The sequence below is a fragment of the Beta vulgaris genome, chromosome 3 (genome assembly GCF_026745355.1).
Source record: "Beta vulgaris subsp. vulgaris cultivar EL10 chromosome 3, EL10.2, whole genome shotgun sequence".
NCBI lineage: Eukaryota > Viridiplantae > Streptophyta > Magnoliopsida > Caryophyllales > Amaranthaceae > Beta > Beta vulgaris.
The window spans coordinates 3,219,346-3,240,796 of NC_079204.1; the positions used below are offsets into that span (position 1 = coordinate 3,219,346).

Consider the following 21,451-nt stretch of genomic DNA (forward strand, 5'->3'; position numbering starts at 1 on the left):
TTTGTACTCCATATACTAAAAATTATTGCTACATTTGCTTCATATATTGATCAATTTGTTTAACTAATTCTCTATTTGCTCATAATTAAACATTATGTGAACCGTGAGAATGCGTTTTAACGAAAAGGTGCAGATTTTACAACTTCGATTTCTTTCTAATCGACACAGTTTGACTTTCACGCTTGCAAACGCAAAACTTTGGCCCTTAATATCTTTTCTATGTACAAGTAAAAATCATAACAAGTTGATTTGGAAATTATATGTTGAGATGAATATAATAAGATCTCACATTACTATATATTTCCTTGTATATATAAATCACAAACGATGATCAAGTAAAATATGTTAAAATACAAAGTGTATAAATTAAAAAGAAATAAAATTAACATTAACAAAACATAGCCTTGAGTATAGAGATACCAAAACAATTGTTTAAAGAAGACGCCAAAGGGTCCACATCACATTATATGAAATGAGAGTGCAATAAACAAGCTTACATACTCTCCTTTTCTCTCAAAATCCTAGTTTTGTTGGTCGGCTTATTAAAAGCTATCACACCTTCAACCTACCTTTTGGTTAATGGTAAGCCCCAATTTTCTTATTTTTTTTAGTATTTTTATTTCTTTTTTTATTTATAAATAAATCTCCATTCTTTCTCTATTAGGTTATTACTACCCATCTGTTGGATTTTATTTTCTCTCTCTTGGTCGAGTTTGGGTAGCATAATTTACCCGGTCTTCTTATCATGTTCAAATGTTCCCTTTCTTCTTCTTTCCTATGCCTCACAAATCAAACAAAAAAGAGGGATTTTTTTTTAATGAGTAAGGGGTATTTATTTAAATAAAAAGTAAAGCTTTGTTCATTTGGATTGAATTGAAATGAACTGACCATAATTTGTTTGAACTGAAGACATGTGCAAATTGAAGACAAAATATCATAAGTTTTGGAGGGAACTAACAAGGTCAACGCCGGAAACTTGACCATTTTGGGTGAAATTTTGAAAAATAGGTATTGAAAATAAAACATTTAAGTAATTAAAGATACTAGTTGAAAAGAAAATATAAAAGTTACTAGTTCATAAAATCAGTGTTATTTTACAAATTTTTCTATTATGAAAATATGCATTAAGATGAATTAAATTCGTTTGACCATGTTATTTCTTATACATAAGGAATAATACATCATATAAGGTTAGTTGGTATATCAATGATGTTTTGGCCTAGTGGTTAAGATTGAGGTGCTGTGAACGATAGGTCACAAGTTCAAATCCTCCCTCCCCTTCTTTGAACTGCCTTCATGGCTCATATGGATTTTTAAAAAAAGTTTAGTTGGTGAATAGTAATTACCATGCATGTATAACATCTAAAATATATAGAGGAAGTAATAAATAGATATATGTATATAAATGCTTGTAAAGTTTGCAACTTATTTCAATTATTCAAATTAAAGTGATACATTAGGTGATTTTCTCGTGAAGAATGCCTCTAAATTGTATTTCTTTTTACCTTACTATATCAAAAAGATATTGAGAAACACGTAATATTTGTGCAATATAAGAATATTATAAATTTTACTTTATGTTTCTATAAATTAATTTGCTAATTGTTATATATCATAGTATCATTTTCCTAATTTTAGGGTTTGATATATTCAAAGAATAGGATTCAGAAAACTAGTAAGGGAATTTTTTTTATTTAGAAACTGCTCATAACAAAGAAAAGAAAAGGTAAGAAAAATTGTTTCTGAAATACTTTATTTAAATAAGGAAAAGTAAAAAGAACGAAGTTATTACATACGGGTATTTTCTTATTTTTTTTAGTATTTTTGTTTCTTTTTTATTTATAAATAAATCTCCATTCTTTCTCTATTAGGTTATTACTACCCATCTGTTGGATTTTATTTTATCTCTCTTGGTCAAGTTTCCGACATTGACCTTGTTATAGTTCCCTCCAAAATTTATGATATTTTGTCTTCAATTTGCACATGTCTTCAGTTCAAACAAATTATGGTCAATTCATTTCAATTCAATTCAAAAGAACAAAGTTTTACTTTTTATTTAAATAAATACCCCTTTCTCATTCAAAAAAAAAAACCCCTCTTTTTTGTTTGATTTGTGGGGCATAAGAAAGAAGAAGAAAGGGAACAACTGAACGTGATAAGAAGACCGGGTAAATAAATATTTAACCAATGATGGGCTGTACTTTTACTTCAATTTTTTATTGTATTTTTTTACCTCTTTATTTCTTTCTCAAAAGTTAGTAGTTTTTTTTTTTTTTTTTACTATGGATCATAAATATAATAATCACATCAAAATTACACTTCATGTAGGACATAAAAGTCTCTTTTTGAAAAATCTCTTGCATTGTAGGGGATAAGAAAATGATTGGAACTAGTAATAGGATGATAACTATTAACTAATTAAATTGAAATGAAAGTAGTATATTGAAAGTATTGCAATTAATCGCCCTACTCGAACGTGCTGAATTATGTTTATTCACTTTCATCAATTTCAGCAAGTAAACATGTGAAAAACTGCTCATCTTAGAACATTTAAAGGGACTTTAAGCAAAGATCACCTGCTCATAAGTTCATAGCCATGCAAACAGCAGATGCCTCTTTGCTACATTTTTTTTTCCATTTGTCATAATTATATATCCATATTAAAACTTTAGACTTGCTCATGGAATAAATTCCTCTAGCTATAGCATAGACTATGCATGGGCTCACAAATAATTTTTTTTTTGTCCGAGGAGTTTTCCATTTGGGAGTTTGCATGGGTACCTTAAGGGCAGTATCCCTTCCAGTTGAGATTGTTTTCATACTCAAGACTCGAACCCGAGACCTTGGTTAAGGAGAGAGACGCTTAACCACTCACGCTAAGCCTAGTTGGTTGGGATCACTAATAATGAGTTAATGACAAGGTTTACGTAAAAGTTAAAACTACGACGACGACATGCTATTTTTCTTAGGGAAATCAGTTGATTGGGAAAACACAATGCAAGGCGATGCATTTATTTGATCATCATTGTTTCGACATTGTTAGCGATGTTTTATACGAAGTATTCCGACTAAAACATGAAGATGAAATACGAAAGAGTACCTGGGAGACAAGGATCATGCATGGGATCGCATATTACTTGAAGCAAACACAGCAGCTTCCTAGCTGATTTGGAGATGTTAATTTCCTGGGACATTCCTCATAGTTTCCTCGATTTTGATCCTTCAAGCTAAAGTCATCACTGAGCTTGGTTGACTATGTAAAAGCTCTTGAATAACCTACTTGAAATAATTTAATCTTTTGAAAGATTTGAGAATCTAGGTGCTGTAAGTGTCAACTAGATGGCTAAATCATAAACAACTGATACTAATAATAGTCAATGATCAGATGAAGTTGCAACCCACTTTCTTGTGTCACATCTAAAAGTCAATGATTAACAAATATTGATATCTGAGATTAAAAATATGAGGAAATTATTTCAATTGGAGAAGTGAGCAAGAAAACTACAAAATGTGGTTAGAAAGCTTTTATGGTGGGTTAGTCACTAGACGGGAGAGAGTGAGTTGACCGAGGGTCATTGATGGAACAAGGTAGCCGAAGGGAAACTTTTGGCTGGATCGAATCTGCCTCGTTATTTCGTAAAAAAGTGAGTCTGTCCTACCATAGCTCGTTCTTAACACAACGAGAATATCTATTCTGGAACAGTCTGCTCCTCTTACTCGCGCTCATTCTTTTTAAGGGGGGGGTCGAGCTTGGATTTCTGCTCATGGATGAGCTTGGGGAGATCATAAGGCCCTTCTTTCCTCGTCTTCCTTACGGAATGCCTGGTGAAGGTGGTGCAGCACCTGGCCCAAACATGCCTGGTCTCCCGGGTCCCTCTGAGCCAACAGCCCTAATTTCGGCTGTCCCGGACTCAAGGGAGATGAATCGAGATTCCCCATCATTGTCGGAGGCCTGATTATGAAACCGCAAAAAGGTTGAATTCCACGACATTAAAAAAAGGCACCGGTTTGAATGGCAATTTTTCGTATTTAAAAAGTAGATTAAATGGGTGGAAAATTATGAAAAAAATAGAGGAAACATGTTATTAAATATAGAGAAAGCAACATTATTTAGATTAAAAAGATACGAATTAGAGTTACATCACTTATTCATAAGAGTTGTAATTCGTAAAATTCATTCTCATTTCTCATGTAAGTATGCATTGTCATATGAACTCACTTCTATATATATAGGATCATGTGAAAATCATTTCTTGTACTGAAAACTACTACATAAAATGAGAAAAAAATATAAAATGAACATAAATTTGTAAAATAAACAAAAGTTTCTTACAAAGAGCAAAAACAAAAATATAAAATGAACAAAAGTTTGTAAAATGAGCAAAATTTTCTTAAAATGAGCGAATAAGAAAAAACATAAAATGAGTAAAAAATATAAAATGAGAAAAAATTTGTAAAATGAACCAAAAAAAATCAATTTTCATGTTACGGCTATTTTTCATTTAATGCTACCTTTCCTCTTAACATAATAAGTCGCCCTCTTTGACTTACTTTCTTGTAGTGAGCGCGTACGCAGCAATATCAATTTATGACAAATACTCCAATGTCCGGATAGTTTTTGTATCACCGTTTTACTGTCATTTCTTACCCGAGGCGTAGCTCGAACCTAATTACTTAAAAAATGCATAGTCCTAACATTCTTTCTAATATGTAAGACCATTTCCATCAAATGCATAGTTCTTCATGATAACATTTTTAGTTCCTGACCAGACTTGATTTTTCTTTAGCTATCATTTGTGATTTATGATTAAGAGAAAATATAGTCTTGTGGGGTCTGGTTTGATTCGTCTTGATATGTTGTTAATTTTTTAGATTTATATGAAAATGGGCTTGGGTAACCCAATAAGGAGGAAGAGAGTTTAGCCCACTTACAAGCTAGGAGGTTCCATCCTAAAACCAATTGGTGATAGGAGGAGTAACTCCTCATCTTATAAAGTGGTTTATTCTCTCATCTTTCTCCAATGTGGGACACTCACAAGTGGGCATTTCATGGGTTTCAACACACCCCCTCACTTGTGAGTGTCTTTAGAATTTAGAGCTAACTGGAAAGGTAATCAAAAATAATCCTCTTAGGGGCTGGACATCCTGTCGAGGTAAACCCTTACCCAGTTGCTTGATTAGAGGCCCAGTTTAGAAGAAACCCACAACCCGGGCTCTGATACCATGTTAATTTTTTAGATTTATATGAAAATGGGCCTGGGTAACCCAATAAGGAGGAAGAGAGTTTAGCCCACTTACAAGCTAGGAGGTTCCATCCTAAAACCAATTGGTGATAGGAGGAGTAACTCCTCATCTTATAAAGTGGTTTATTCTCTCCTCTTTCTCCAATGTGGGACACTCACAAGTGGGCATTTCATGGGTTTCAACATATGTATTTTTAAAATATCGATTTTTATTTTTTTTACAAATACAAAATTAAAGATATAAAAGCTCAAAATAGCATCGACATGCGTAAAAAGTATAAGTATAACTAATATTTAGGAACGGAGGTAGTATATGTGTGGATTTGGTCCTCCTCGTCTTCTTCAACATCAATGTAGAAGCAGCACTATTGAAAATTTTGACAAGGAAAAGAAAGAAGGTAAAATTAAACAAAGGTGAATGATTGATTGTATATGCTAAATGGTTACATCAATTTGTACTTCTATGTTTTGAATCTTTCTTAGTCTATAATAAGATGATATTCTTATCTTTTCATCATAGACTTAGCTGGCTAATTTATTAATTCACTACTCAGTAATGAATAAATATTAGTTTGGTCATCTTTAATAAGGTATGATTTGGTCCTTCGCTAAGGCTCTCTCTACTTTAAGCATAAAGTCAGCTTAATTCATTGGAAGTGCTAGCATAATCTACGAATGGCAGCTGGTCAACAAGAAGGTGATAGAAGTGTCTATGTAACCCCTCAATTCCAGGCTTCCTTTTCTCTCTTATCTGGTAAGTTCCATTACCATTAGACTTTACATCTCTCTCAATATTTTCTTAATTTCCGTGCCCAAAGTGAAACAGGAACTATAAAATGAGACGGAGGGAGTAGTTGTTAGTAACCTACTTATGTTGTTATACATGTCCGCATGATTGGCGTATGATAAAAATATTATAGATCACTTCATCCTCAAATAATAGTCTTATTTGACTTTACCGTCTTTCATTCACTACTTTGATCACCAATATATATCTTTTTACCTATATACACTGTAGTAAAAATTATCAAACTTTAACTGATATAGTAATATTATGCTACATTTTGATGAACCTAGTAAGAATATGTCAATGTTATCAATAATATGCACACATATACATCACCACCCTACCATAGGATTGCTTTGTAGCACCGAATTAAAAACAATCTTGGTTATCCATTTGAATCTTTTAGCCTCACAAATCACAATTCTTAGGACATTATTAATCACAGTCCAATAGATGAATTACGATGTATATTGAACTTAATTTCATGTATATATGTACTGGCAAACCAAAGATGAAAAATGGCAAGAGTACTTGAATTATGGTATACCACTCTATAAAGCTGCACTAAGGGGAGACTGGGAATCCGCAAGACAAATTTGTTCGACATATCCAGAATGTTTCGCAGCAAAAATCACAAGACAAGGGGACACTGCTCTCCACATCGCTGCAGTTGCGAGGCGGACTGATTTTGCAGTACAGTTAGTGACCTTGATGGTTTCTAATGACTCTACTGAAAACTTGAGGTTGAGGAACAACATTGGAAACACCGCGTTTTGTTTAGCTGCAGCATCTGGAACTGTCGCCATTGCGAAGGTGATGGTGCACGTGGAGCCAGAGCTGCCAATGATTCGAGGAAATGAAGGTTTGACACCACTGCATATGGCTGCCTTGTTAGGCCATAGAGACATGGTCAAGTATCTCTTACCACTCACCCATGATTATCTCTCAGATAAGGAACTGATCACTCTTTTCATTAGTACTATCAATACTGATTTGTATGGTATGTTCAGTATATGTTCAATGTTCTACATCTGCTTTATACTGCCTGTCCTTTTTCAGTTGTTCTGTTTTGAGTTTTGCGTTATTTAAACATTACACTTTGGCTTTTTTCTTACAGTACGTACATAAATGTTATTGGACTTGTCTCAATGTATGTTTAGAAAATATCGATTGTTAAAAGTTTCATTATTTGATAGTCAAAGATATTAATTATCAAATCCTTACATTAACAAGCGTGAAAGTCAAAGTGGAACAACTATTATTGGAGTGAGTACTTTTACCAATTGGTTTATATTTGTTGGACGCAATTGTACATTTTACTACATACCAAATGATGCAGATATAGCCCTTGAGATCCTACGCATTCATCCTTCCTTGGCCATTGCTCGCGATGGTTCTGATGCAAATGGAGAGACGCCGCTGCATGTTCTAGCCAAAAAGCCTCTGAAGTCATATGGCAGTAAGCTTGGAATATGGAGCAAATGCTGCGACTTATGTAAGTTTGAATTTCCTTCAGTCTTTATGATGTAGAATCAGTACAAGACAATATAATCGTTAGGAGAGGGAATACATAAGGTCATCTCAGCATGGCTTGCTTACTCAAAAGTAGACATACTTTGACTCAAATTAGAGTCTAGAGATATTTTCTTACAATTTAGCAAACAAAATCTCTACTACTTTGTTACATACAACTTTTTCGTGAGGATTGAGTTAGTACCAAATGACCAAAAATGATTTGGAATTTGCACAGTTCTTTCCTGATGCACAACTGTTGACCATCAACATCTGTTATTTGGTACCAGTGAGAATTAACAACGCAAAACTAATGCTTTAAATATACAAATGTAGACAAATGTAACCAACAATTATCCATGTACATAGAATTACGGAATTATATGATCAAAGTTTTTCACAATTCACATAATGTTTACTAAATTACTACAGTAAAGGTGTATAGAAGCCATGAGGAAAATTCTCTACCTCCTAAAGCTCTTCAACTGGTAGAACGTCTATGGGGTGAAGTACTAAAGCAACGACAGGATAGCATATCAGAACTGATGAGACATCCTTGGAGGCTTTTATTTGTTGCAGTACAAGTAGGCAATGTCGAATTCATTACAACTTTACTTTGTTCTTATCCCGATCTAATATGGAGATTGGACGACAACCATCAAAGTATATTTCATGTTGCTGTGCAATATCGCCAAGAAAAGATCTTCAAGTTCATATATGAGATTGGTGCCATTAAAGATTTGCTCGCGACTTATGTAGACGACAATACTGGAAATAACATTCTTCATTTGGCTGGCCTTTTACCATCTTCTGATAGGCTTAATTGTATATCAGGTGCAGCTCTACAAATGCAGAGAGAGATGTTGTGGTTTAAGGTGATTATTTCTTCTTCATTTCTTACAATCTTAAATGTTATATTTGTCCGTTCCTAAACAAGTGCAACAGTTCATTTTTCAATGTCAAATTTTATACACATCAATATATGATATTCAATATTCAATAGTGTACTAAATACCATGAAAAAGCAAGACCTTCTCTTGTTTGAACATAAAGAAATTTAACCCCACACTCAACAAGCCAAAGATTTAAACTCCAGCTCAGGATTATCTTAAATTAAACAACAGAATGATGTTTAGCACTATCTAGTGAGTAATTAGTACATTTGTTTGTTTGAGGATCTCAAAAGATTGGCATATTCTCAGATTATACATAATTTCATTAGTTTATACACATCTTTTTATCAGTAATTAATACATATTTCATATTCGTTTGCATTTTAAAATGGGGGCAGGTAGTTGAAGATCTTGTACAGCCCCAGCTTGCAGAAGCTCAGAACTTCGACGGGGAAACCCCAAGGACTTTATTCACCATAGAGCACAAAGAACTAAGGAAAGAAGGGGAAGAATGGATGAGAAAAACAGCTGGTTCATGTAGTGTTGTTGCCACTCTAATCACATCTGTAGTGTTCAGTGCAGCACTGAAAGTGCCAGGTAACGACACTAGCTCATTCGCTAAGCCTCTCGATCATGGTGCATGGTATTGGTTGTTTGCAATCTCTGATTCTCTATCCTTAATATCATCCACGGCATCAATATTGATGTTCTTGTCAATATTAACTTCAAGATATGCTGAAGAAGATTTCCTTTATTCGTTACCTCGAAAGCTAATGATAGGCCTCACTTTGCTCTTTATCTCCATAGCTACAATGATGATAGCTTTCACGGCAACTTTTCATATTATTTTTAAGCCTGGTTTGTTATTTGTTGGCACTTCTGTCTTAGCTTGTGTTCCAATCATACTGTTTGGAATACAGGAGTTTCCTCTCTTACTCGAGGTTTATCGTTCAATTATTGGATGTCACTTCATTTTCAAACCTCACCACCATCAACTATTTTGATCAGCTTAATCTTGCAATATCACACAGCAATATGTTTTGAGAAGTTTTGGATATATACTGTATAGTAGGGTGACGTTGTGGTAGTATTTCACCATTATTTGTTGATTGTAAATGTGTTCATTCTTGATTTCCCAACTATGGAGTTTTTTGTTGCCTTTATGTATTCTATGAACGTGTGGGTACACTCTTTGCTGGTGCCATTCAAGCACATTGCAATCCTTCTAATAAGATCATAATTCTTGCATCAAATTTAGATAAATGATTCAATCCGATCTTCCATCTTATGAGTTATGACGAACAAAATAAAAAGTGACAGGATGAAATCAAGTTACTTTACTAAGGGCTTGTTCGTTATCATTTTCAGTTTTAACTCATTTATGAAAACTAAAAACAGAATACATGAAAACAGAAAAAATTGTTTACACTTTTTTGTTGTCAATTTTCAAAAAAAACATCATGATCTAATAAGTTAACTAATATTTTATCCATTATAGAATATATATCATATGACTTTTCATCGTAATTCACCGACCAAGAATATTTACTAAAAATGTTTCATGTATATAAAAGGTGTTATCTCGAAAAGAATTATATAAAGTATTTTCTGACAAAAGTTTATAACAAATAAATAAGACATTTTTTCACAAAAATTTCTTATGCTCGTATTCCTTTTAGCTTTTTGTTCTTTTGAGTTATTGAAAACATGGGGCCTACGTATTGGTTTTCCGGACTAATATGGGTTTTAAGAATTAGTTATATATAGACAAATACATTTTTTTTTTTTTGAGGGGTATAAACAAATACAGTTGATTTTAACTTAAAATTAGGCACGGCTCAAGCCCAATATTAAGAGGAGAACATGTCACTTTTTTTTTTTTTAATATAGTGACTAGTTTATTCTATTTAGGGACAAGGTTAATTTATTTCATGACTAGTTTAATATGTACAGTAATGACATTCTTTAATCCATTCAGTGACTAGTTTAATTCATTTAGTGACTAGTTTAATCCGTTGGGTAAAACTATCGAGTTTTTTTCAAAAAATTATCTATTGTAGTTCGATAATCAAGAAAAAAAAAGGAAGGAGAATAGAATGGATGACTAAAATAGCGTTGGGTTAGAGTAAAATGGGATGGACTTGTTAAAAAAATTCAGTCTTGGATTAATCAAATTGTTTTCTTTTTTTTTTTAAGAGAAATTTCATGAAGAATCAAATTGTTTTCTTGAGGATAAGATTATGACACTTGTTTGTTTTTTATTTAGATCTTTTTTATAAATTGTTTTATGAAAATTTTTGGGTTTTGCCACAAGGTGCTCGGCACCTTGGGAAATTGAGTTTTCTATGGTGTACCCCTCTTTTTAAAACTTCTACCTAGTATCCCTAGGTGCAATTAGTAAGTATATGATGCTCCTACCGTTATCTAGACGTTAAATGTTCCGTTAGTTTTTGAGTAAAACCACCAAACCGCCGTGATAACCACCTGTGCTGGGTTTGAGGTTGCCGGAGAGGTGGGCCAGGTTTTCTGGATGGTGAGTTTTTCGATGGTGATTGATGGTTTTCGAGGGTTTTGGTTGGACAAGAGGGTTGCTGGATAGGTGGGTTGGGTCATTTCAAGTGGATGGGACCAAATTTTCAAGGTTAGGCGAGATAGGACGAGGTCATTGTGGTGGTTTGAGGGTGTTAGGGTTAGGCGAGAGGGTCGTCCAAGAGGTGGGCTGGGTTTTCGGATGGATGGGGTTGGGTTTTTGGGGTCCTAGGGAAGAACGGATCAGAAAAACAGTTGGTTCATGCAATGTTGTTGCCACTCTAATCACATCTGTAGTGTTCAGCGCATCATTGAAAGCGCCAGGTAACGACACTAGCTCATTCGCTAAGCCTCTCGATCATGTTGCATGTTCTTGTCAATATTAACTTCAATATAGCTGAAGAAGATTTCCTTTATTCGATACTTCGAAAGCTAATGATAGGCCTCACTTTGCTCTTTATCTCCATCGCTACAATGATGATAGCTTTCACCGCAACTTTTGATATTATTTTTAAGTCTGGTTTGTTATTTGTTGGCACTTCTGTCTTAGCTTGTGTTCCGATTATGCTGTTTGGAATACAAGAGTTTCCTCTCTTACTCGAGGTTTATCGTTCAACAATGGGATGTAACTCCATTTTCAAGCCTCACCACCATCAACTCGAACCGTGAAATTGGTGGGTGGGCCATGGAGAAGGTTTTTTGAGCCCAACCCACGAAAGCCCGCTACCGCCAGCCCGATCCTAGAAATCAATCCATCCCGGCCCATGAACCGGACCAAACCAACCCAAATAATTATTCAACCAAATTGTGTATGTTTTAATTAAATTGTATGTATTTTAATCAAATTTCAAACATTATAATTCAATCAAATTCAAAAATAATGAAATTATTCATTAATATTAATAATTCTATATAATTTAATTAATTTTAACGGTTTGTATACAATAATAATAAATGATTCCAATGATTAAATAATTTTGAAAAAAAATTCTCATGTCGTCCCGCCATCCCAGTAGGCCTACGAACCGCCAGAACTGATTCACGAACCGTGAAAACCGATAACAGACCGATGTGGGCCAAGATTTTTCAGCCCGTGAACCAGTCCGCCCAAATCGTGAATTTCACGGTCTGATCCTGGGCCGTAAAATCTCAGCTCGGTCCACTTGGGTCCAAGGACCAGCCCACCCAACTCGCACCAGTGGCCGTCTCTATTACCAGTATTCTTTTCACATTGGTTGGTGCGTGTCTATGGTTTGAGAATGGCTAACTGAAAAGCTCGGTATGTGATATCTAAATTCCATAATACAAGGGCTATATATCTCCAATTTAGATATCAATGTTTAATACGTTTAAAGGGAAAAAAACAACTTAAGCTTGAATAGGACTCTTCCTATTGTCAACTCGTTTTAGGATGGAACCTTCTTCAGACTTGTAAGTTGTTCAAACTTTCCTCTATTCACAGGTGCGACCTTGGCCCACTTAACGTTTGAATGAATTTAACATTACTTACTTTTACACCTTTCAATACTAATCATTTAGGAGAATATCAGGGACTCAGGGTTTACAAGAAGTATATTGCTATAACAAAAAGAGACTAGACAAAATATTGACATGTATATTTTATAGTCTATCAGGCATCTTCAATGTTATGCTATAGAAATGACACTAGTTTTTCCTGACGTATTAGCCAAAGCTAAGTATCTAACAAGAAGAATGTGATGCTTTTAGCCTTTTACTATGATGCAATGAGCACAATATACCGTTCATTTATCCCTAAGACCCTAACTTTTATATGGTAATGGCACTCAGAACCAATTACTAACAAAAACATTCACACAAAAGAACTAATCAAATCTATTCAAGACATCTATAACATCAAGAAAATATCATCAGTACCACAATTTCAATCAGGACTCCAAACTTCTTAAATTCTGTTTTCCATGGCAGTAGACAGATGACGGCCAACAAGGATGAAGCAGAGGAAATACGGTAAGAGTTCGAATAACGAAAGTCGGATCTCCGAGACACTTGCTAACCACTTCTAATGTTCCCTTCCTTACATGGCACTTCATTATATGATTATGGCATCTTAAGTACACAACATCCTCATCATTTGGATGAAAACTTAACACAAGGTTAGTAGAAAACTCAAGCATATCAAACTCACAATCACTAACAAATACCATCTCTTTTAGACAAATCCTGTACTTTAAAGTCCAATTTGCCTTACCATAGTCCTGCAGCTCCCAAACCTTAAGCATACGATTCGGGTGCACCCCTTTTATTGTTGATACCCTGAGTCTATCCCTGCAGATTCCTAAGCAAACATGTGCCATCTCAAACTTCAACTCGAGGGGAGGATCAATGAGCCAACATTGATCATTTATAGAGCGAAATGGATCAAAAACAACAATGGTTTCTCCATTATTACCATTAATTATCCAATGCAAAGCATTATTCAAAGTAACAGCGCTTGTTCTAAACTGCCAAAATCGTTGTATGCTTTGTGGGCACGACAACAAGGACTCATTCCACTCCCCTGTATCGGATGAAAATGTCTCGACGATAAGATCATTACTACAGGTGCCAACCTTCAGGATGCGAACAACCTTGTACTGGAATAAGGGAAGCAGGTGGTTCTCCCCGTCATAAGTTACCAATCCAATGGCCATATCATCCTCCACATGGCGGCCTAGGATTGGTGGGAGAGCGCACCATTGCCTTGTAAGAAGATTACAAACATAGTACATGCTTTGCTGGGAGGAGTACAACTTGTTGTCGTGACACACAACGAGGTCTCCATGTGATGCAACTATACGAATAGGCCATGGATCCGGGTGCTGGAAACAAGGAAGAAAGTCTAGTAAGAGATCACGGGATTGGAGAATCGGATGCTCCGATACTAGATGGATCTTTCTAGAAGCTGTCTCGGTGATATGGTGATGCCAGTAATAAAACTGGTGCACTAATGTGAAGGGCAACGAGTGATCAATGCTTCCGCGGTGGTGATGGATGAAGCAACGAACAAAGAAAGGGTCGGAGATGAGAGAAAGCCAACGCTTACACACAGATTCGGAGCGAAGAACAACTTGACAGGGCAGTCTTTTAAGGATTTCAATAAGTAAGTTGTCAGGGAGATTGTTAATATGCATTGTGTGTTAATGGTTATGCTTCATTGCAACGTAGAAAAAATGTGTTCCGCTGAAAAAGGATTCATCTAAAATTAGATTAGCCAAAGCTAGATGTTTGACATATTCCTAATTAGATGCAATTTGCATACGTGCTGTCAGATTGATGGCATATTCTTATACGTGTTTCCCTTAATCCTGATTACAAGCTACAACAACTTATTATAGTTTCATATGTGGCGTTTAATTATAAAAGTATATAATTATATGAGATTTTCATTTTATTAAGTCAGGTAATGATCAGTTAGTGACAAAACATGATGGAAGATCACAAAATTTCCTACTAGAATCCTTTACTTTTCAAATATTTTCAAAGTACATAATAGTTTTCAGCAAACTTTTATTTGTTTTTACATTTCTAGTGATGTCAAAAACTGATTAAAACACAATGACAAGAACAAGGAGTTGTCTTATGAAAGGATTTTATTGGATCGGGTTTATAATTGATATGACTTTTATCGAATAAGGCCTTTAATGGACCAAAATGGTATGTCAATAGTTTTGTAGATGAGAAAAAAAAAATGTTTGGTTTAATTTTCTTTGGTACTCGTTTCTCTCTTACCTTCCTCATCTATTTTTACTCCTTTATTAACCCGTCTACAATATAACAAAAATGTGTTTGGTTTAGTTTTCTTAGGTGCTCATTGTATTATTTCACTTCTTTGCACGTTTTAAATACAAAATAGTCTCGAAATCAACTCTCTATTTGATTTAAATTCAATAATGTCCATTCGAAATTGTACCCAAACTTATTGGAATAGATTTATGTTGGTAATACTGGCACAATTTGGTTTGTAGAAGAAACATAGACATTACCAACTCCACCAACACTTCTCTTTTGAGGAAATTTCTTTCAATACCAATTCCCAACAAAGGAATAAGTCTTTAAACTTGTAAATAGATTATTTTTCAATGATTTGCCTTGTGGACATCACTAAAGTGTAATAAATTAAAGTGATTTTTCCGTCTTGTGTATATTTCAAAAAAGGATGACGAGTTCAATTAAAGTGTAATAAATAACTGTTATTCACAAGTACCAATAACAAACTTTTTTCTACATTGAGTATTTTACATCCTTCTAGATTTTGTATTATCTCAAGGATGATGCATATAAAGTCGGGAAAAACTTTGTCTACCCAACGGGTAATCTACCCACTAGAGATAGACTTTAATAATTAGTGGAGTACAACTCAACAGAAATAATTATATTTTAATTCTCTATTTCTAAGGGGTAATCTACCCAATGGGTAGATGTAACAATGTCCTATAAAATCAGTTGCATAAGCGTTACAACTACGACTCAAAAATATGACAGCAAATATAGAAAACAAAAGAGCTAAACAGAAATTCAATATCTTCACAAGTTTTCAACTACTACATGAGACCTTACTCTCCATCAACATAAAATTTTCCTCGATGTCAAAAAAAAAACATCGAATTTTCGAAGTTTTCTGGACAAATTTATGGTAGCAGCAAAATAGCAATGCAGGTTCAGGTCGAGGGAAGTGAAGGGATCGACGACGGCCAACATGGATGCATAAGCGGGAAGACACCTGATGTTCCTAGAGAGAGACTTGAGTCTAACAAGCACTCACTAACCATTTCTAATGTTCTTCTTTCCACATTACATATCACTATCTGATTATCAAATCTCAAGTACAGAATCCCATATTCACTTGGATGGAAAGCCAGCACCTCCACTGCCGAAAACCTAAAGTTACATAAACATAAATCCTCAACAAATGTCATTTCTGTAAAACTAATATTGCATTCCAAGTCCCAATATCCAGTTACATAATCTCGGAGTTTCCAAACTACCAAAACACCATTTAAGCAACCTCCTGTTACTTGGCAAACTGCGAGATAATCTTGACATGATCCTAAACAAACTCCCATGTCAGAGTTCAACTCTTCAGGCAGATCAATCACCCGACATGATCCCCTCATTAAATCAAACGGATCAAACACAACAACATTTGTGCTATTCACCAGCCAATGAAAGGTGTTCCTGAAGGTAATCGCATTGGGCTTGAATTGCCAAGTCCTCGCGAAATTTCTTAGAGAAGTTACCTCGAATGTTATCCATTCACCCACCTCAGAGCAGAAAACATTTACCTCAAATCGACTACTGTTACTCGGGTGTGATTCTAGTTCAGGGACTTGCACCAGCTTGAAAATTTTCCCTGTAATAATGAAGCCGGTAGCTGTATCCGCTACCCTATGATGACCTAGAGAAGGTGGAAGAGCAAGCCACTGTTCAGTTAATGGGTTGCAGATGTAGTATACACCTTGCAGTAGAGACATTTTTGGGTCACAACAGACCAAGAGGTCTTTGTAGGAGGCCACTACCCATATGGGGTGCAACTCCCATGGCCGGAAGCAAGGGAGGAAACCAAGATGAAATCCTCGGGACTGGAATTTCTTGTGCTCAGAGACTATATGGAGGTTGTGGTGGAGATGATCGCTGAGGTACCGATGCCAGAAATGAAATTCATAGACAATGGTGAAAGGCAACACATGCTGCTCATGGTAGCTGACGAAGCTTTGGAGGAAGTAAGGATTGGAGAGGAGAGAAAACCAGTGTTTGCAAACAGATTTAGCTCGAACAACAGAGATGCAAGGGAGCCTTTGAAAAATCTCAATCAAAAGACTATCACAGAGGATGTTAATGCTGATAGATGCATTGGTTGATGAATTTGCAAGAAGAGGAAGCTGGGTTGTGTATAATTTACCCATGTAATCAATAAGATTTGACTTGTTTTTGTTAATTGTTGCATTTCTTCTGCTCTTTTTAAGTGTGATTTATTGGACTTGAAATTGATTAGTTTCTTTTCAGTTTAGACGTGCTTACCTCCTTAGGGGACTTGCTTCTGCATTTACATGCTTGGCACAACCATATGTTACACTAATTAAACCAGATCTATCAACAATTATTTGCTAAACTATGCAATTAAATACTAATTACATGATAGGGGAACCACTTCCAGAGCTATGGAGTTGTCTGTCTCTCAACATTGACAATATTTGTTTAATGAATGACTGAAACTCTTGACGAATTAGATTACGTACTTCTTATACGTGACCCATTACAATTAATAGCCACTAAGTTTAGCCACCTATGTTTCATCAAATCTAGCATTTGATTCATCATGAATGTCAGTATATTCTCTATACCAAATTCAGATACTGCATCACAAGTCAAAGTTATAAAGCTGTTATTTGGTAATTAAAAAAAAGAGAGACATATATCAGGTGAAATCTTATTCGATTTGTTTTAATGTGTGTTTTCCAAAAATATAAATTCGAATAATTTTATTTTTGATGAATTATGAATACATGATTAACGAATCAAGTATACTAAAGGTCAAAGTTGATATCAGAAAGTGTGATACAATCATGGGAAGACACAGACGGAATGTGAGTAACTGAAATATTAGAGCATGAATTAAAACAAAGCTTTTGTTTTATAAATGTATACTTCTTTTGGTGCAATGTAAATATTGTATTGATGGAAATATTAGTAAATAAAATCAACAAGGCTTGTAATGCCCGAGATATACTTAAGTACCTAAAAGAAATTAAAGGAAAAGATAGACAGAGATACCTCCACTCATACATCAATATCAGAATTCAGATAACATACACCAGCCAAGTTTAAATGTTTTCTTCATTCCTGAAATATTGATCGCTTTGGTAACTTCAACAGCCTTTCTTGTGCCTGAAAACATTTAATAAACAAACATTATGAGTCACGTTAGATCCACAAGAGCAAAAACTATAGCAAATATTGAATATGTCCTCCATTATAAATCCTGACTGTGGTAAAATCTAGGTAGTTAAATATATAAAAAAAATTACCATAATAAGCCTATGTTGATTTCACCATACTTCACAAAATTATTACTTATTCTTGATTTCTAGTTAGAATCAGATTAGACAAAGTCATGGACATTCTTAGTCCTGTTTACTAATTACAAAATCTATTTAATTTTGTATTAATAACAATTACGTAATTAGATTTTTAAAAACTACGTGGACCAATACAACAAGATCCCACATGAATACGTTTTACCTTAAAGGATTGGCGTAAAAATATAGTCAAAGTTCAGTCAGACTAGATTTGAGATTTCCCCTGAAAAAATATGATCTATTGACTGTAAAGTCAAAGGACATGAGCACTTGATTCGCCTGCACCCCTGAGATTTTTCCTACCCTCAGATTTCCCCTGCATATTCCTAGATAGGTGAATGTCGTCTCAGAGCTAAAGCCGGAAGGCAAATCCATGAACAGGCATTGATCAGTGACGACTGACGACAGCATGGAATGGGTCAAATGCAAGGATCGGTTCAACATTGACCATCTAATGCAAGGTTCTGTTTAACTGTTTAAGGCAACAACATCCACCTTGAAATGCCACAATTGCTTGCTTGCTTACCCATGGTAGAGACAAAATTTTTTTGTACTTGTCTGACTCAGAGTAAAAGATTTTGGTTATCACGAATGTCAGCCATTTGCACCATCCTAAAGTGCTTGATAGATGGCTGATGATTGGTGGAGCAATGAAGCAATGGAAGTGTCATTCTCTATGGCATCCAGGTAGTGGTGGAAGCGCCCACCATTGCTTGCTGAGCAGATTCCAGATTTAGTGTGTGCATTGATCTGAGCTCATAGACTTTGTGGCGAAAGACTCAGAACAGACTAAGAGGTCTTGGTGAGAGGCTACCATTCGTATAGCAGACGGATCAGTAGGATGATATCGTTGAAGAAAATCTAGCTGGAATTCTCAGGATTGGGGTATTGTATGCTCAAAGATGGCTTTCTGCTAGGTCGCCTCAGTTACATATTGAAGCCAGTAATTGATTTGGTGAACTGAGGAAAATGGCTGGATATGATCCATGGTTTGCTGGTGATGAATGAAGAGATTAGCGAGCACCATAGCTCGGCAGATAGATAATCTGCATGGATTGGATCTATTCCCAGAATGCAAATTGCATTAAGAACATCTCTATGTTGGGCACTAAACTACAAAATAATGTGCTGCTGTGAGACTTACCTTTATTGGAGTTGCTACATATGGTGTTTCACGAGTCCCCCTTCAAATTTGGGAGTTCCCAACTGTGCGCTGCCTCAAACTTATGCCACTGTGATAAGCTAGATCATGTTCCTATTAAGAGTGAGGCTAATTGGATCCAGCAAACAGATGAGAGGGGGTAATATATGTTAAATCCACTTGGTATGGGTCCTACACCAATTATTCTCTCTTGTTAATTGATAAAGTTGTTCGCTAATGACAATGGTTAATAGCTAATTGTTGAAAGTATCTATTATTTAAACTATGCATGTATGGGACAAATATAAAATCCCAAAAAACTTATAACTGAAAAAAGAGCCTTTTCAAGAATCCGTTCAAGTCTTGAAAATTGGAAAATATCAATTAATTAGCTTCACTTCCCACATTTATCACTATAAAATATAAATCTTGTATAGCCCTTGTTCACAATAAGGTTGTCATGCATCCATGCATAAGTAACCCTTATATTTCTTACAGACTTACAATAACCATTTTTACATGGCTAAGCTAGATTTACCAGCCTTATATGCTCAAGTGACAAACTATAAAAATTAAAAGGTAACTCAAAGCATAAAATCCGACTCTAGAGCACAGAAAAGGTAACTTATGCGAAAGTGGGCATGGGTCGACAAACGACAATCTACAATAAGCTTGTGGTAGAGTCAAGAGTAGATGCACACAAGATTTTGTGCATTTTCATAACAGGACTGCATTTAATACTCCGAAAAACTTACCTATAGGCTGATGGACACAAATTGAAGAAAGACATAGTTCATGGCCGATCATGATTACCCTGCATATTAAACAAGTACCCAAAATTACAGCCAAGCTAGTAAGGTTTGATGTTAGCCATGAAAACCTCTTCTCTTATTCAGCATCCTTCTTACTGATGGTTAGCTATCCATATATAAATGATGTTAAGTTTACCCTGATTGCTAATCTTAATCAGATTAAGTGGTAAATAAGCCTACACAATAGTGAACTACTACGGCGAAAAAAGGAGTGACATATGACGGCTATAGAAGCATAAAGATGAAAATCATATTTAAGTCAATTGTTGGATCACCATTCACCAACCATGGCATAATCTTACCTGGTTCTGAAGTTGTTTTCTCAGGTTACACAAAAATAACACAAAGTTGCCTCTGTCATCATCTAAGAAACAATATTACACTTATATAAAGCTTGATCATTTGATAATGCCAGTCCTAAGAATTAAGACTCTAAACAATATACAGCAATTAGCTAAATTATTTGTATATATTAATCACAGTTATAAACTTAGACTCTCTTGATCATATAGTAATGTCAATTAGTATGGCATAAATCTTCTACTCCACAAAAGTACAAATTCTAACACACCCAAAAACAAAAACAAAAAAGCCATTGAGCAGATAAACCAAAAGTAAACAGCTAATGCAAGTATCATCATCAAAATATATAAAAGCATATAAAATTTCTTGGAAAAACTTACAAAGGGAAGAACAACCATCATTGAAAATGTTCATTGTCCCCAAAATCCGTTGATTGAGATGATTTCACTCCCACTTATGTAGTTATGTAACATTCTTCAATTCCCATAAAAAAAATTCCAAACTGAACGTCTGAAACTCACAAAGATGCTAAATTGCGACCAATTTAGATTACCCAGGTCAGCAAAGCGACGAAATTTCCATCTGATGGTATTGGAGAGGGTAGTTACATATTGATGATTTGTGGGTTCAGATTATAGATTTTGCAAGAAAAAAATTGGGATTTTGTTTGGGCTTTGGCACTTTAGGGACTAGGGTCTTGAATAAGAAAAGAGGAACTTGTGAAGGTAGATTACTTGCTTCGACTAAGAAAAGAGGAGCATTATGAGACTGTTGCAAATGTCTAAGCTGGAAAATGTTTGAGTAACCTATGTGTTGGCAATTCTCGTCTTGAGAGAGAGATAGAGAAAAAGTGATATTAACCACATTAATAATTCAAATTATTGAGTCTTTTCAAATTAATTCCAATAATAAGTTATTCTAATATAATTCATACATTTGAGGTAGCCTTCCCATTTTACTCTGTTAACCTTTTGTAATATATTGTAGCAGGTAACCTTTCGAAAAAGAAAGGTAGTTAGTCATATGAAAGTTGACAAAAAAAATCAAGTGTGTATTGTATAGAGTTACCCCGATATAAATATGGTCACCATTATAAAAAAAATAAGTTATTTATGTTTTATTGATAATATTACT

The 21,451-nt window shown here is 34.8% G+C and overlaps 3 protein-coding genes and 1 long non-coding RNA gene across 13 annotated transcripts; 3 read left to right on the forward strand and 1 right to left on the reverse strand.

Annotated features, from left to right (window-relative positions):
- The first annotated feature begins 5,607 nt into the window (after positions 1-5,607).
- On the forward strand, positions 5,608-8,089 carry LOC104883360 (uncharacterized). The gene is made up of 3 exons (XM_048640858.2): positions 5,608-5,997; positions 6,542-7,525; positions 7,975-8,089. Exons 1-2 carry the CDS (start codon positions 5,919-5,921, stop codon positions 7,117-7,119), a joined length of 657 nt encoding a protein of 218 aa, XP_048496815.1. The 5' UTR covers positions 5,608-5,918; the 3' UTR covers positions 7,120-7,525; positions 7,975-8,089.
- LOC104883326 (F-box protein At5g49610) lies at positions 7,427-21,177 on the reverse strand. 10 transcript variants are annotated; one of them, XM_048640852.1, is made up of 5 exons: positions 20,698-21,177; positions 19,958-20,016; positions 19,206-19,316; positions 18,588-19,122; positions 15,349-17,870 (listed from the first exon to the last, which is right to left on the reverse strand). In XM_048640852.1, the coding sequence occupies exon 5, from the start codon at positions 16,886-16,888 to the stop codon at positions 15,644-15,646; it is 1,245 nt and encodes a 414-aa protein (XP_048496809.1). In that variant the 5' UTR covers positions 16,889-17,870; positions 18,588-19,122; positions 19,206-19,316; positions 19,958-20,016; positions 20,698-21,177; the 3' UTR covers positions 15,349-15,643. The 10 variants fall into 10 exon arrangements, 5 of the variants coding, with proteins under 5 accessions (XP_048496809.1, XP_048496810.1, XP_048496808.1 ...); XR_007272391.2 differs by lacking the exons at positions 18,588-19,122; positions 19,206-19,316 and adding an exon at positions 7,427-7,547 and having other exon boundaries at positions 17,757-17,870; positions 20,698-21,167; XR_007272390.2 differs by lacking the exons at positions 18,588-19,122; positions 19,206-19,316 and adding an exon at positions 7,585-7,815 and having other exon boundaries at positions 17,757-17,870; positions 20,698-21,167.
- LOC125495949 (uncharacterized) lies at positions 8,088-9,632 on the forward strand. Its single transcript, XM_048640857.2, has 2 exons — positions 8,088-8,417; positions 8,834-9,632. The coding sequence occupies exons 1-2, from the start codon at positions 8,088-8,090 to the stop codon at positions 9,437-9,439; spliced, it is 936 nt and encodes a 311-aa protein (XP_048496814.1). The 3' UTR covers positions 9,440-9,632.
- LOC125495950 (uncharacterized) lies at positions 12,690-14,325 on the forward strand. The gene is made up of 2 exons (XR_007272393.2): positions 12,690-12,953; positions 13,278-14,325. It is a non-coding gene; the product is annotated as an uncharacterized LOC125495950 (long non-coding RNA).
- Positions 21,178-21,451: the final 274 nt, after the last annotated feature.

Excerpts from the sequence above, each read along its gene's own strand:
- LOC104883360 (XM_048640858.2), top strand. The coding sequence starts at position 5,919 with ATGGCAGCTGGTCAACAAGAAGGTGATAGAAGTGTCTATGTAACCCCT. Across the intron at positions 5,998-6,541 it reads TTCCTTTTCTCTCTTATCTG|ATGAAAAATGGCAAGAGTAC; the intron begins GTAAGTTCCATT and ends GGCAAACCAAAG.
- LOC104883326 (XM_048640852.1), bottom strand. The coding sequence starts at position 16,888 with ATGGGTAAATTATACACAACCCAGCTTCCTCTTCTTGCAAATTCATCA.
- LOC125495949 (XM_048640857.2), top strand. The coding sequence starts at position 8,088 with ATGAGACATCCTTGGAGGCTTTTATTTGTTGCAGTACAAGTAGGCAAT. Across the intron at positions 8,418-8,833 it reads GAGAGATGTTGTGGTTTAAG|GTAGTTGAAGATCTTGTACA; the intron begins GTGATTATTTCT and ends AAATGGGGGCAG.